The sequence below is a fragment of the Harpia harpyja genome, chromosome 12 (genome assembly GCF_026419915.1).
Source record: "Harpia harpyja isolate bHarHar1 chromosome 12, bHarHar1 primary haplotype, whole genome shotgun sequence".
Lineage (NCBI taxonomy): Eukaryota > Metazoa > Chordata > Aves > Accipitriformes > Accipitridae > Harpia > Harpia harpyja.
Window position 1 is genome coordinate 22,492,963 of NC_068951.1, and position 15,825 is coordinate 22,508,787.

At 38.1% G+C, this 15,825-nt stretch overlaps 1 protein-coding gene across 1 annotated transcript; it reads left to right on the plus strand.

The window, feature by feature from the left end:
* The first annotated feature begins 3,618 nt into the window (after positions 1-3,618).
* TRIM42 (tripartite motif containing 42) lies at positions 3,619-13,739 on the plus strand. Its single transcript, XM_052804607.1, has 5 exons — positions 3,619-3,974; positions 5,992-6,698; positions 8,020-8,834; positions 9,542-9,769; positions 13,313-13,739. The coding sequence occupies exons 1-5, from the start codon at positions 3,619-3,621 to the stop codon at positions 13,400-13,402; spliced, it is 2,196 nt and encodes a 731-aa protein (XP_052660567.1). The 3' UTR covers positions 13,403-13,739.
* The last annotated feature ends 2,086 nt before the right edge of the window (positions 13,740-15,825 follow it).

Sequence of the window (15,825 nt, forward strand, 5' to 3'; positions counted from 1 at the left end):
ATGAAGAAGCCTTAAGTTTACGAAGTGTTTGTTGCTCTTTTGCTTTACCAGATGCTAATCTTGATAGCAAACCATCATCCCAGCTCTGGTCTGGATGCTGTCTCCAGTGTGCCTCCATAGCAACTAAACCATCTCAAGCTTTCTACTCAGAAGAAGTGGAGAGCAATTGTGTATAACAACTCTACCTTTTTTCAGTAGAAGCCATCAAAATATGTCTGCTGCTTGAAACATAAGTCAAGGGTAGCCATTTGGCTACAGGTAAAGGGTTGAACAAAGGAGGAACAACGAAGCTTATGAAAATGAGAAAAAATGAGAAAAAATGAATACTGTAAAGCCCACTATTTCCTAGGCGTTCCCATCACTAGGAAATTGCCCTCTAATTTGTTTTAAAGTGATGGTGAAGACAATGAGCTAGAAACAGAGATTTTTCTTATGAAGAAAGGACAGCGATGTTTCTTCCCTTCTCTTGCTAGTTGCAGGCAAGCCACAGCTAGCCAGAAATAATGCTTTCAGAAGCAACTCTCAATTGTGAATGCATCAGTTTTGGGTTGTACCATGTCAGGCTTCTCATATTTCATTCTAAACCTCCCCCCTAAACCAGACATTTCTATGTGCTGCAGTCAGTTAATCTCTTAAGTAATTTCAATTTATTGAAAGAACTACTGTATCCTTTAGAGAGTGAATCCTGCTGGACTACATGGTTTTATAGGAAGGGTCATTCCTTCCCCATCCTAAGGGTGATAACGGTTCCTCTTCCTTCTCTCCCTGACTCACATCCTTATCTTACACCTCTAGGAGCAGAAGGGTTTTTTGCTGGTTTTCTACATTGTAACTGACAGAACAAACACGCTAGAAGAAGTCTTTGATACCATTGACAGACATAGAAAAGAGCAATGGAGTCAGGTATTACTTTGCTGTGTGAGGAGTACAGAATACAGAGAAAGATTGTGAATTATTTTCATTAGTTTCCATTTCTCTAATTTTAGCATGTCATCATGGTCTGCGTAAATATGGAAAGAAAAAGCACTTTTATAAATAATAAATCCATTATTTATATAGTGTTACTACATACACTAGTCAAGTCTTAAGCCACTGATAGCATATGGTCTTTCTTCAAGCTTCTTTCTGTACGGTACTGATTTGCAATCTCAAATTTGTGTTGGAAATATCAGTATCACAAATATCAGTATTAGAAATATCAGTGAGGTGTATCTGGAGGTAGAGCAAAAAGGGGAAGAAAAAAGAAAAAGACAACAATCTTAACTTATCTTGCAAAACAGAACAGAACAGGATAAATTGTGAAGTAGAAAATATTATACTGAGTTATTTAATAGCTAATTGAAGTACAGCATAAATGACTACACCTAACTAATTTGAAGTAATTTCAACTGAAACTGTGTCCTCACTGCACTGCTTTTCTTTCACATGGTTTTTTTTCCTCAATACCTTGCAGGGTCAAGCTTATTTGTAGGTGAAGTCAACCACATCACAGCTTGGCTATCATGAGAACTGTGATGAAAACACAGATCAAACCACAGGAGAGGCATGGGGGAACATGTTTGCAAACACTATTAAAAGTCTATCAGTTTGGTTGCAGCTATTGCATCTAATTCAGTTTCTCTGGCAGCCAGTCTGATGTTTCAGTATCTGCTAGAGAATAAACATATTAATGAAACAGGACCACCTTAGAACTGGCTGCATGCCTACAGGGAGTTACAGAGAGGGCCACTTATACTGGGAGCAGCGCAAGAATGAGGCTGTCCATGAAAGTAGTTTTGGTAAAGCAAAAACCAGAGCACTAAAGATAGCAGGAAATAAGTTATAGGAATTGTACGGCGCAGAAGACAAAATTGTCCAAGACTCAGTAGAAAAACACAATTCATAGAGAATCCAAGAAAAAGACATGTGTTGCTGAGAATGATATATGCACAAGTTGCTATTAACCTCTGTATTATATTAAAATGGAAAAGAGTGTCCACGTATCAGCATGTGGCACACGACATACTTTTTGGTTTTTTCCTTACTCCCCTACCTTTCCTTCCTCAAAAAAACTCACACACATTCATGAATGTTTTGCAAAAGAAAAGCAGACAAGGATCACAAGATACATTTTTTCTAATGATTGAATTCAAAAGCCTTTCAATATCCGAAAATTAAATATGCACAATAAAAAAAAATTACCATTGATTAAACTGGAAAGACAAAGGGAATAAATAACATCCATTAAAGGTCCAGGTTATACTATAGAAAGCCATTCAGCACACAGATCTAGTACTTATGCATGAAAATCCAATTGACACAATAGGCTGTAACCATTCCAGGGAACTTATTATGGCCCATCATATAAATGGTTACACATAATGACACAGCCATTATGGTCTGTAGGGCTCTGGATCAGTGAATTAAAATTTCGCTAGGTAGAACAGACTTTGAGCAAATAGGCTCAAAGGAGCTGTTACAATAAACTATGTCAAGACCTATCTTAGTAACTCCCAATTATATACTAACCCATCAACACAAGTAGAATTGCTAAATTTTGGAAAAAATTTAGTTACCTACACCACAGAAGCCAGCATTAAATTCAGTATTCTTGAAGTTGTACCATATAGATATCACTGTCCTTTACAGTTTCAAGTAAGAGAATAAGCTGTTTCAGATGTCAGTTGCAGATAACTCTTAGAGGGTAGATTTCCTTTTTTAGAATCATAGGATCGTTTAGGTTGGAAAAGACCTTTAAGATCATTGAGTCCAACCTCTTACACATAAGCGCTATAGTAAGCACGCAATATTGAGAAGTTCATGTATTATGTACATGAATTTCATTTTTATTTTAAATTATCATATCTATAAATAGGTAAAAAATGCTATATAAATCTTGGAATAAATAAACTAAATGAAAGAAAAAGGTGCCTAATACAAAGTAACTAAAGAATAACTGAAATAATATGTCTGATACTGCATTTATAGGAAAAGAGGCAGGTCCACAGCAAACGAGCAGTAGCACTGTACCTACGACGGAAGTCTAGTTCAGGCCTTGGGGGAACGAATGCCATACATTGTTCAAGACCATAAACACTGGCAGACAAGGGCTTAAAATAATTAAGACAGTTGCAAGGATATGCTTCAAGATGCATCTCAAGTGTTAGGTTCTTTCACATGTGCTAGTTATGCTTAAAGTCTTATAGAGACCTGATGAGAAACCTCTCTCTGTCACTGGTTAGGTCTTGATTCAGGTGGTTTGCTTACAGTATCCAGCTGAGCCAACAAAATGCTTACGAAGTGTGTGGTCCTAACAAGATAGCGGCCTTAGGGTATCTAATCCAAGTGTGTAAACTCCCCATACAATTAATGAAGAGCAAGGCAAATGCTTTCAAGGAATTCAGGAAGAACAATTATAGTTATCGTGATGTATAGATGATGTAATCGCTATATCAGGTACGTGTGCACAAAATTCTGCCTGTGTCCTTATTTGAATATCTCACTGTGACATCACTTTCCGATTAGAATGAAGAGTTTGACCCAACAGTCGGAGCTTGTGCCTTTTTGGAGCTCCGTTGATGTAGTGTGCAGAGAAGCTGAAAGGATCAATGAACTTTCTTCCAAGTATCTGACAGAGGGATGGATGAAAATGGGCATCCCTGTTCGATCTGGCCATGCTGCTCAAACTGCTGTTACCCGACTTGCCACAGCAGAAAGGAAGAATGCTGCTCGTGTTGGCTCTTCTTGTTTACCAGTGAGCAGAACTGCAGCTGTTTCCCATGTCCATATGAAGTTGACAAACCTTGCCAGTGCTGCCACTGCTCATGTGCAGAGCATGCAAATTGCTGGTGGTGCTGCTGCTCTTGTTCAAACGACCCAGACTGCAAATGCTGCTGCTGCGGTGGAGAGAATTCAGCTTGTCAGTATTACGAAAGCAAGTGCTGCAGAAGCTCTGTCGATGAACCACATCGCTCAAGAACTCCAGGAATGGTTCAGTAAGTGGATTTAAGGGCTCTTAATTTCTTGGGGTTTTGTTTTTCTAATTGACATTATGTCTTAATGGATGCGTTCATTTAGGAACATACAATCTGTTGGCTTGTTGGAGCTATTTCAAATAACCACAGGATATCATTCTTCTGAGAAACAAAAAAAGTAGTTTTATCTTGATACTAGTGAAATCTTATGCTCGCTACTCTGACTGGGGCAAAGGCTACTCCAGAACACCACTGCACTTGTAATTAGGACCACCTGATTTCCAGACAAAATCCACAAATGGCTAATATATGCTTATGCATTCTCACATTGTAAAACTTATGTATCAACAAGAAGGAAGACATACAGAGAACCTTAAAACAAGGAGGAAAATAGGAATGTGTTTGTAGCAAGGGGGCTGTAGGCACGGACACAAGGAAAATTGGAGTAAAACAAAGAACAGTAAAACTGCTGTTAACTGGAAGGAAGCAGTTATATTCAGAATAAGACAAAAAGGAGACAAATAATTATAAAGGCTCAAGAAATACCGCACAGAGAGAGGAAAGAAGGCATAGTAACAGCCTTAGAAGATAAAACTGGAACCAGAAGGGAAGGGGCTGACTATTTACTGTAGAAATGTTATACTAAAGACCATGCACAAAAAGGAAAAGGGGGGGGGGGGAGATGTTGAGGGGCACGAAGGAGAGGTCAGAAATGAAGTTATCAGAGCTCCAGACTAGAATAGTACCAAACCAAGAGGAACTGAGAGGACGTCTGGAAATGCATGGTTAATTCCTACCTAGGTAAATTTTGAAGACTGGAAGGAATCCTCATAGTAACAGAAGATTTTATTCTCTTTAGTTTCTGAGGTTTTTTACTGTTGTTTAGGGTGACAGAAAAAGCAGATAGCATGGTTGAACATCTGGGGAGAGGGAAGGAAAGTGGTAACAACATGGATCCTAAAGAGAAGCATAGCAGAGGCCAGACCATAGATGCCTAGAACCAGGTGTCCATCTTGAATAATGATGCTCATGTCAAGGCTACAGAAAATATTCAAGGAGGCATTATAAAATTAATATTGCATTTTTAAAAGGACAATGTCCACAGGCTAAGTGGCAGGTTAGGACTATCAAGATTTGAAGAGAACAGGGATTAGCACATCCTGAAAATCAGTCCTCTTCTAAAATAAAATAATAGTAATTAAAAAAAAAAAATCCCCATTTGAAAGTCTTTGCAATTAATATAAAGAATCAGTGATGAGGCAGGCGGCTGCTACTAACACTAAGAATAAACTTAATTCATTCTAGAAATCAGAAATAATTCAGAGGTGAATGATTTCTTAAATGACTAAAAATTAGGAGGATCACACGTAAATGTGTGTTACTATGTTAAGCAGAAATGCCTTCAATACTTTTTTGGAAATGGTGAAACACTTAGTTGTGCTACTTTCTTGAGGAATTTTCCATCTTGAAAATAAAAAAGGAAAACATTTTAACATTTATTGTCTTAAGTTTTCATGAAAAAGAAAATATTCTAAAAATATTACCAAAGCTGTTGTAAAAGAAAGCATTTAATACCCTCTGAAACAAAATAAAGAGTTTCATTTGAATTGCACAAAATGCTTTTCTTCACTCTAGTTATTTGTTGTTTCCATTTTGAAAAATAATCAAACAAGAAAAGGAGACAAAGTACATTTCACTTTGTACTAAACCAAACTGTGGTGTTCTTTTCGTTTGGCCACCAGCAATAACTCAACAAATTCATACAGACCTACAATGACTGAGATGTCTGTTTATTGTTATTGCTGGCAACGGTATTCATCATATAGTGAAATAATTATGAAAAGGAAAAGAAAAAATGGATTCTTGATAGTGATGACCCAATTGTTTAAAAAAATAACCAGTCAGAATAAAAGGATCATTTGTATGCAAAGCAGAACTGCTTATAACTTTGTTAGATGGTACCCTAATATTAAGATATTTTTGTTTGAGTTCTTGGGGTTGTTTGTTGTTTGGGTTTTTTTTCCCTGATTTTATTTAGGTCAAAAGATGTCATGTCAAGATTTAGAACTAGGAATAATGCATCTGTCGTTACACCAGAAAGGAATGTCTCCAGCCACGCCTTCCGTGACCAGCTTGCCTGTCCACTGTGTAAGCAATTGTTTCTCCAACCATTTATGCTGCCATGCAATCACTGCATTTGTGAGAAGTGTATAACTAAAAGCAAGACCAATGCTGAAGTAACTGAAAACTTTTATATCATCATATGCCCAGTTTGTAGCAAAGCGCATTGCCTCCTGTACGCAAATAAAATTCAGCTGAGGAAGAATTATCTCAGAGCAAAACTAGCCAAGAAATACATGCGCAGACATGGCCTTCTGAGGTGGAGATTTGACCATAGTGAAAGACCAGTCTACTGTGAAACTTGCAGGGAGACAAGAAGAGTGGCAACCAAAAGATGTAGAACATGTGGAATTAATTATTGTAATGAATGTCTGCATTTAAATCACAGCAAGAATGGTGCTCAAGACCACATTTTCACCAAAGCACATCAGGAAGATCATGAACAGTGGCTCTGTTTACTGCACAACAACTCAAAGCTCTCTGAATACTGTCTGGATGACCATGAACTGATCTGTGGGTTCTGCAAGAACTCACTGCACAATGATCATGAGACTGTTCCCTTGGCAGTCGCGTGTTCAAGAGAGGCTGCTTCCCTCTTTGATACAATCGCGAAATTTAGAAAAGGTTTGTATTTCTGCTGCTTCTCACACTTCCCCATGCCTCCTCAGGAAAGAAACTTGAACATATGGTTGACAAGCTATAGTAATGGTCTGCACAGCACAAGAGTAAGAAAGGTGGTGTGTTCCCACTGTAGAAGCACAAAAACAAAAGGAACAAGCCCATAATTTTGGCATCATAAGCCAGACTCAACTGTTAGAGAATGAAGGATCTGTATGTGGGATAGGAACAGAAATGTGCATCTAGGGAGGGGAACTTTCATTTCATGCTGTAGGACCCAGCATGGAATAAACACCAATTACATCTGCAGAATAAAATGGTGAATAGCTTCTAATCAGAAATATATGCTTGAGGAGGAGCTGGTTCTTCCTCTGCAGGCAAGGTATGAATTGTCCCTCTTCAGTCAGTTTTATGCTTTATGCCCATGCTGACTAACAGGCAAAGCAGTCATGTTTTTCTGAGGTAACACAGCATTGTCATTCCTTTGAACTAAGACTTGATCCATAGCAACTAAGGGGCTGAACACAGACTAGGATTTTATGAAATTCTTTTAATTTTGATCTTTGCATATAAATTCACAAACGTTGGGGACATAATGAAGTTGCATGGAAAATAACATTCAGAAAAGTAAAAGTGAACCATGCACAATGAGAAACAGCTGGAAGCACTAAATTCTGTATTTTGAAACAGTCTTAAGTTTGAGAAAAGTGGTGTAGAATATTTGTGCAGGATTTTGTAATGTGACATTGTTTCTTGATGTTAGTTGAATGCCACTGAAATTTACTATCAGTCTTTGGTATTTTTGACTGTGTTCCTTCACAGTTCACAATTTTTAGTGTCAGAAGAGTTAATCACACCTTCACACAACAGCCATCAGAAGAAGGCACTGTCAGCCACAGACATAATGTGGGCTATGCAGGTGCATTTGCTGCCATTACTTTAACTTCATACTGGCATAGTGAATTTTCAAAGATAATATAGAGCTACAATAAATTAAGCTTCAGGATTTCCCATGTAATGAAGCAAAAATTATCAAAGCCCATTTTGGGAGAGAGAAATTTGAGTGAGGAAATAATAGTAAAGTAGCAATTAACTGCCAAATTTTATACACCCAAATATGAACATTTTAATCCAAACAACTCCCCTCAGGGCCTACCAGCAGCAGAGATTAGAGGAAAAATACCAGAATCCTTATTTTTGTCCCACGTTCTACCAAACCTGAAATCATTTTAAACTAAAAATCTGTCATTCTGCCTCTTGTAACTACTACATTTTAATATGAATTTGGAACCACCGATCTGATGTATTTATTTATTTTTTTTTACAGTACGCCAAGGAGCTGATAACGATCTAATGGAAGTTATCCTGTTAAAAAATAATTTCAAGACCTATAAGGACGCCAAAAGAAAGGAGATCAGGAATGGATTCTTAAAATTACATATGGTTCTTCATGAACAAGAAAAGGAGATGATCGAGTTGCTTGAAAACATTGAACTTAAAAAACAGAAAGAAATTTCAGAATACATAAACTATACATCCAGTCAGCTATCATATATGGATGGCCTTATTCAATACTCTAAAGAGGCTCTTAAGGAGGAAAGCCAAGTTGTTTTTCTGCAATCTGCACACTGCTTAGTGAAAGAAATAGAAAATGCAGTTCCTTCTGTTTTCCAACCTAGTCCACATCTAAGAGAAGATCCCTTAAAAAAAATTCAACCCAACTTTGATGATCTTTTCTCCATTTTACAGGGACTTGTCCCATCCCTTAGTGGAATAAAGCAGTCAGAAAGTAAAGCAGAAAAATATGCCTATACTTGTAACCCAGAGATAATGGTTCCAAGGCATGTTTCAACTACTCATGAATCCAAGCAAGAAACATTGTTCCGAAGCCCATCTTTAAATTCCTTGTTTGATTTAGGTGTACTGTCTAAAGATACTGTCAGAAAACAAAGCTCTACACCTCGCCATCATTCTACACAGAGTAATGAAGTGTGTGCATACCGGGATACAGCTTGTGAAACTCCAAGAAAAGAAAGAAAATATCAGATTGTTAACTTTTCAAGTCCAGAACCTATAGACAATGAATCAGTCCCAGGACCTGTTGTTATATACCAGACTGTTGTTTACCTGAGGTCTGCCAAAGTAAGACATTAATTCTAAATATATACAAGAGATCATTATACTTCCAGGCTGTTATAGAGCCTGAACCCATACGAGTTTGAGTAAATAAGACTACAATATCCGTTCAAATACTTTATTTGTAGGAGACAATGCATTTCAAACTTGCCTTTTGAGATAAACTGAAGCATAAATTAAATCATATCACATTCCTACTGTAGTCAATAGGGTTATTATATTATTAGATATGTGATATAAATATGTTACATGGAAAGATCCAATGCAGAAAGAAATAGATATACCATGTTTGTATTTAAGTATCTGTATGTCAGATCAAATAATTCGATCCTGGTCTTGGCCTTCAATGTGATGGCATCATATCCATGTAATTTTCCTCATTACACATCTCATAGATGCTAACAAGATCAGGATGCCAGTTGCATAAGATCACAAGTACATGTTGCAAAGTGCTGACTGCTGTCAGCCTGCATTACTTTCAGTGCGTTAGGAGATGGTACTATGAAATTACCAGAAGGAAGCTTAGCATTTTCCAAGTAAGACCAGAAACTACGTATCTTCCACATATATTCCATGTTATGGTTAGACTTTCAGCTGCATTGGCATTTCAAAATTAAAATCTGCCAAACAGGGGCCTTCCAAAAAAGTAAAAATGAAAATGAGCAAAAATAGAGTACTTAATTAAGTACTACAGATTTTTTTTCTCTTCACAGATTTACTGGACTTGTCCCACAGAAGATGTGGATTTCTTTGAGGTAGATTTTTATGAAGTTGCTGGTATTGGGCCTGATAACGTTGTCCAGACAAAACTAGCTGGCCAGCTAAGCAAAATACAGCAACAGAACCTTGAGATACATAATCTGGATCCAAATACAGAATATCTTTTTAAAGTCCGTGCTGTCAACGCAAGTGGTCAAGGAGAATGGAGTGAGATCTATAAGGTATTGTAGATTCTTCCTATACTTCATAGACTTGCCTTAACTTTCTTGCCTCCACAACTGTTTTTTACCCCATGTATTTATGAGGGAGACTGCTTAAATGGAATATTGCTATTCACTTATCTAGGTAAGTGATACTAATAGTTACACTGGATTTTTCCATACATTGCTCTTTCTCGCTCAGTTTGCAACTGCTTGACCTACATAGAATGCTTCTCATTTTTTCTAGCAGGGATGCTGTGTCATGACTACATCAGGCAAATCATTGTAATTCATATTCCTTCAGGACTGAGACTGCCTTTGCACTAATCTCTCTGAGCACACAGAGTAAGAGTACAAAGTGTCAGATCCAAAAGCTTTCATGCTAGAACAAGATGGCAATCATTAGAAGAGAGGAAACAAACAGAAGATTAAGAATATTCTTTGACACCTTTGGACATGAGTCTCCTTTACTGTGGTTTTAGAAGAGGAGGAAAAGTGTTGCAAAGATAAAGTTAAAAGGAGTAGAAAGGTATTCACAAAGGTGTCAAAAGTTAAGACATTTACTGAATTCACTTTAACACCCTTTAGGCATCCCAAATCTCTTGCTGAAGTCACCTTTAGTTTTTCATGCCTTGCTGAACATATACATACTTAATTCATGCTCTCTCCTTGATAAATTTTCACTAAAGGTTGTATTGAGGAGCTTCAATGCATAAAATGCAGATGGCTTCCATTAAACTGGTAGGTGCTATTCTCTGGTTCTAACTGCATTTCACAGTTTGTTGTGCTTAACCCCAACCAGCAACTAAGCACCATGCAGCCGCTCGCTCACTCCTCCCTACCGCCAGTGGGATGGGGAGGAGAATTGTGGGGAAAAAAAAAAGTAAAACTCATGGGTTGAGATAAGAACAGTTCAATAATTGAAATAAAATATAATAATAATAATTACAATTGTAATGAAAAGTAAGATAACAGAGAGAGAGAGAGAAAACCCAAGACAGACAAGTGATGCACAAGACAATTGCTCACCACCTGCTGACCGATGCTCAGCCAGTCCCCGAGCAGCGATCTGTCCCCCCTGGCCAACTCCCCCCGATTATATACTGAGCATGACATCCTATGGTATGGAATATCCCTTTGGCTAGTCCGGGTCAGCTGTCCTGGCTATGCTCTATCCTAGTTTCTTGTGCACCTCCTCGCTGGGAGAGTATGGAAAACTGAAAAATCCCTGACTTAGGATAAGCACTACTTGGCAACAACTCAAAACATCAGTGTGTTATCAACATTATTTTCCTACTAAATCCAAAACACAGCACTGTACCAGCTACTAGGAAGAAAATTGACTCTATCCCAGCCAAAACCAGTACACAGCCTTTTCCTATATCAATTGCACCAAGTGCTGTCCCTTTCCAGGCCTTTTGTGCCTTGTCACATTTAGAGAGTAAGTCTCAACTTTGAACCAGCATTCAGACATCCCACTCACTCCATGAGTTTTAATGACAAACAATACCTTCCTGGACTGCTCCACTTCCTATACTTAAAACACTGAGCACAGTAGTTTCTTTTTTAATCTAACACATTGGAACGCTATATTGATTTTTCTTCTGAAAATTCTTCTTTCTTAATGCAGCACAGTCATATTAATGTTCCAGAGAAACACAAACTCACTTAACATCTGCTGTAATTTACAGAAGAGCTTCATAGCAAATGAAAATAAGACAGCATATATGACAGACTTTTATAAATCTTCTTTTTAAAACTAACTACCTCTGTTCCTTTTGCATAATGTCAGACTATTTTACTTTACCAGTTACACTACACAGAAAGCTTGGAAGAACTTTCTTAATAAGAAAATATGGCACTGGATTTTAAGTAGGGGATTTAGTCAGAGCAATGTCATTCTTCATGTGTAACAGTTACTAAGGCTGTGAGAGAATGTGACTGTGATGACTGTGACAGGTCACAGGAGCCAAGGCACCAAGGTATGAAGAGGAGGAAAGTGACAGAAAGTTTTGTTATACAGCAGCTACTATTTCATTCTTCGAACTAAAGCTGATGCCATGCCACTGATACCCTGAAATATCAACTCCCACAAAAGAGGTTATTCAACCATAGGGTGTTTTTTAACATTACAAGCAGATTTCCCAAGTCTGTATGCAGCCCTCATAAGCAAAAAAAAATGTAGTCTCTGTGCTTTTAGGAGTGAGGGAACTTCTCTCTTCTTAGCCCAGTAGCGTGATTGCTTACAGCTGAATCGCAGCTTCCTCAATTTCAGCCATTTGTTGGTGTGTGAAACACTATAGAAGTACCACTATATCCTTGTTACATGATCATAGAACCTGCTACAGATGGCATGATCTCCTTGCCCAAGAAGAGTTCAACACAATTGACTCAATATAGGCTCCTAATGCCTCAGGAAGTGCCCAAAGATATCTAACATATCTGCACAGGGCTGACAGGTGACACCAGACTTGGAAGATGCACTTCAAGAGCAGCAACTAAGGCGGGGGCAGGTTACCCTCGAACATCCAAACTGGCAAAAGATGTTAATGATTTTGGCAACTGGATTCTAATTTAAAAGTCAATTGGAAGAATTACACTGTACTGCACTGCCCTGGATAAGGGATATTTTTTAGTATGTGTTGAGGTTGTGGAAGATCCTGGATGAATGACAGAAACTGAAGGCTGCCTTATCAACCACACTGCTGTATTAAACAGTCCTGGTGAACCATTCAAAACTGTGCCACAAGGCAAGTGACAAGGAATCCTTTAAGGATGAAATTCAGTGCTCCCTGGAGACTTTCAACAGAGTAGGCAAAAATTTGTTGCCCCAGAGATAAAGGATTTGGCTGCATCTGCCATGGGAGGAGGAATGAGAAGCACTAAGGATGCAGTTAGAAAACCAGGAGGGGAAAATGTTGGAATTCTGCAATCCTTGCTCTAGTTGCTGCCAGTACTAGCAATCTTGAAGAGGTGCTGCCCCACCCTTTCTCAATGACAGCAGCAGCCTGCAACTGTTCACAGTGGCCTGCCACACATGCCAATAGACTTTGTGTTCCTTAACTTGTCTCTCGAAGCTGTCAGCCACAGAAACAGTGATAATTTTAGTGATGATTTTGTTGCTTTTTAACTTTTCATCATACTCTTGTCAATTAAGCCTTTAGAAGGAGATTTTTCAAAGTTACCTTGGAAGGCAAGGCAAAATGACTTTTAATAGGATGTGGGCTTCTAAATCCTGTGGTCATATCTGAAACTCTTTACCTAAATGACCAGCTGCCAGAGCCTAATGGCTACATATTGTATTAATCACTTTAATGTTTGCCACCCGACAGTTGCTTGCCTTCAGTGTACGTTTTTTTTAAAGAGCTCAATTTCCATTTTGCCTCCAAAATAAGTACTTAGACTTTCCAAAGTTTAACACAGATAGACAGTTTGACTGCTTTGAAAATACATCTGTAAGTGGTAAGTTCTTTTGAAAACAGACACTAATTAAATCGTATCCCCAAAATAGTAAATACAGGTACCTCTTCTCTACTTTAATATATTCCTGTTTTCTACTTGCAGATAATCACTTCAGATGATTATGGGAAAATCGAAGACAGGTGGGAGAAGCAGAAGAGTATTCAGGGTGCTCTGCATACACCAAATAGATAGACAAAGAATGAAACCTGGGATTCTTTTTTTTTTCTTGCTGAACTGGAAAATGTGTATCCTTTCTTATGCAATATCCCATTTTCCACTGAAGTTAGCAGCCAGAGATGTAACAGCGAGCTCTTCAGACTATTATTGCTTTCTGGCAAATAATAATAATAACCACACACACCTCCCACCGCCTTTCTTTCATTAGCTTTTCTTTTTCCAGATGTAGCACCAACACCTAAGGAAAATGTTAGGCCATGCATAAAAATATAGTATAAAATCCATTATACTTGAGGGACCTTTGCAGCTTCAAAGGAAATAAATTACATATTTGCATTGTAAGTTAACATTGTGATTACTATTCCCTATGAGACCATTCAATACCAGTTCATAAAGCACTGCAAGAGCCTATATCATGCTTTGCGTATTTTTAAAGTGCAGAATAAGCTACTCTGTACATGTACACTTTTGGTCTCAGCCTCATTCAGCTGAAGTACAATGTGCATATACACACAGAAGGACACTGGCAACAGGCAGGACAAGAAGCACAAGAATGAGGGCAGACCAAGTTTTATCTCCTTATGCACTTACTTAGTAATTGTTAGGTTTACTTGACTGTTGTGACGGTCACCTATGTGAGTTGCAGAGTATCAATTTGTTAAAAAGTACCTGCAAGTAAAATCAGAAGTCACAGCAGCTCTGATCACTGAACAGGAGTTACTTGATCCACAGCAAGTTACTGTGTTGAAATAATCAAGGGTAATAGCTAATGTCCCTCTCTGTGCAGGGATGATCTTGCACAGTTCCGTTCTTTCACTTCAGCCATACCAACCAGGTATGCATATCTAGCTATCTATCTATACTTTTACACACACACACATATACATGTATGCATACACATCTCTCTCTATATATGTTTGCACGTATACACACACACATATATGTATTTAAATGCATTTACAACTCCCTTTGCCTCAGTCCTATTAAGTAGGGCATTTACATGGGAATGCAAGTAGGATCAGGGCCACTACTAGCTCTTTTAAACCCCTTCTGTGCATTTGTATGTTTGTGTCTTACATTCAGCACAGAACAAATCTGTTTATGGAAAATCATGTATTATGAATACCCCCCATGAAATCTTGGACCTCCTGCTACCTTCCTTAAGGCAAACAATAAAACTTAGGTATATTTATTATTAATACATAATTTTTCCATTGCACCTTTAATTTCTGAAGCTCTGGTTTAGCTTCGCAGAGTCACTGCAAGGTAGTAATATTCTACCCACTTTATGGATGGCTAATGTGATAAAAGAGTCCAAACAAAAAGACAACAAAGCCAAAATCTGAACTCTGAGAGCACCTAGTTCTCTATCTTGTGCTAGCCGGTGAGCTACTAGTGATGTGTCAGTTAATACCTATGTTCTTGCCAGGATCTCTGTGCAGTCTTTCCTTGATAGCATACTTTCTTTTGACGAAGCCTCTAGATAAGAGTAAAGGCTATTAAAAGAGGTTTGCATTTTCAAACCTATCGAACAATTATAGCAGCGTCTGATTTTGAGAAGCTTATTTTGAAACATTTAAAAGGGGCCTGATCGTTACACATGAAAAGCACCGGCAATCTAAAACTTCTGCTAGATTTTTGCAGAAATCTAAATGTCTGAGCTCTCCAGATAGTAAAGCCCAATTATTCCTTCAATAATCATGGCTTTTTAAACCCCTTCCCCAGACAGCAACATTTTACACCTATTTCAAGGACATGTGAGTTTTTGCTGATGGTCTATAGTTCCCCAGAAGCTCACCCATCTGTTATTCCTTTTAGTATATTTCTCTGTAGATGGATAAGACTGCAATTTAGATGAACTGTGTAAAATCCCTTTGTACTCCCTGGCTATCCATTGGTAATAGCAGCCTTCTGTACCGAGCAGTTCTTAAGAGATGCAATTTGCAGTACACACCTCTGTGCAACAGCCAAGCAAAGCTCCAATTCCCATTTTATGTGAACAGTGACTCAGACCACTGGAACAGGGCAACATTTTATCAATATCACTAAGAGATCAGAATCAGTCCAACCTTGCAAGCTTTAAGATTTTTATTAATTATTGTGGGGCTGCTTGAAGCCTATGTTTCTTTTCAAACAAATTACCTTTCAAACATCTCTATCTCAGCTTGCTTTGCTTTTTTCTCCAGGGTTGCCTCTTTATTTTCATGGGAGAAAAAAAATGTGTTAAATTCTTTTCATACAGTTCAATGCCTGCCTATTGTGAGCACAGCCAAATCCCATGGTGACTGGATGTCTACAGCCCAATTTACTGCACTCCTCCTTTCAATAAGCAGGCAAGGCAAAGAATGGAATAATTTTGCTTATGTACTTCTTGTTGCTCAGTTACAGCAATGGGTGGGGAGGCAGCACCATCTCTCACCCTGTGCAGACATATTTCA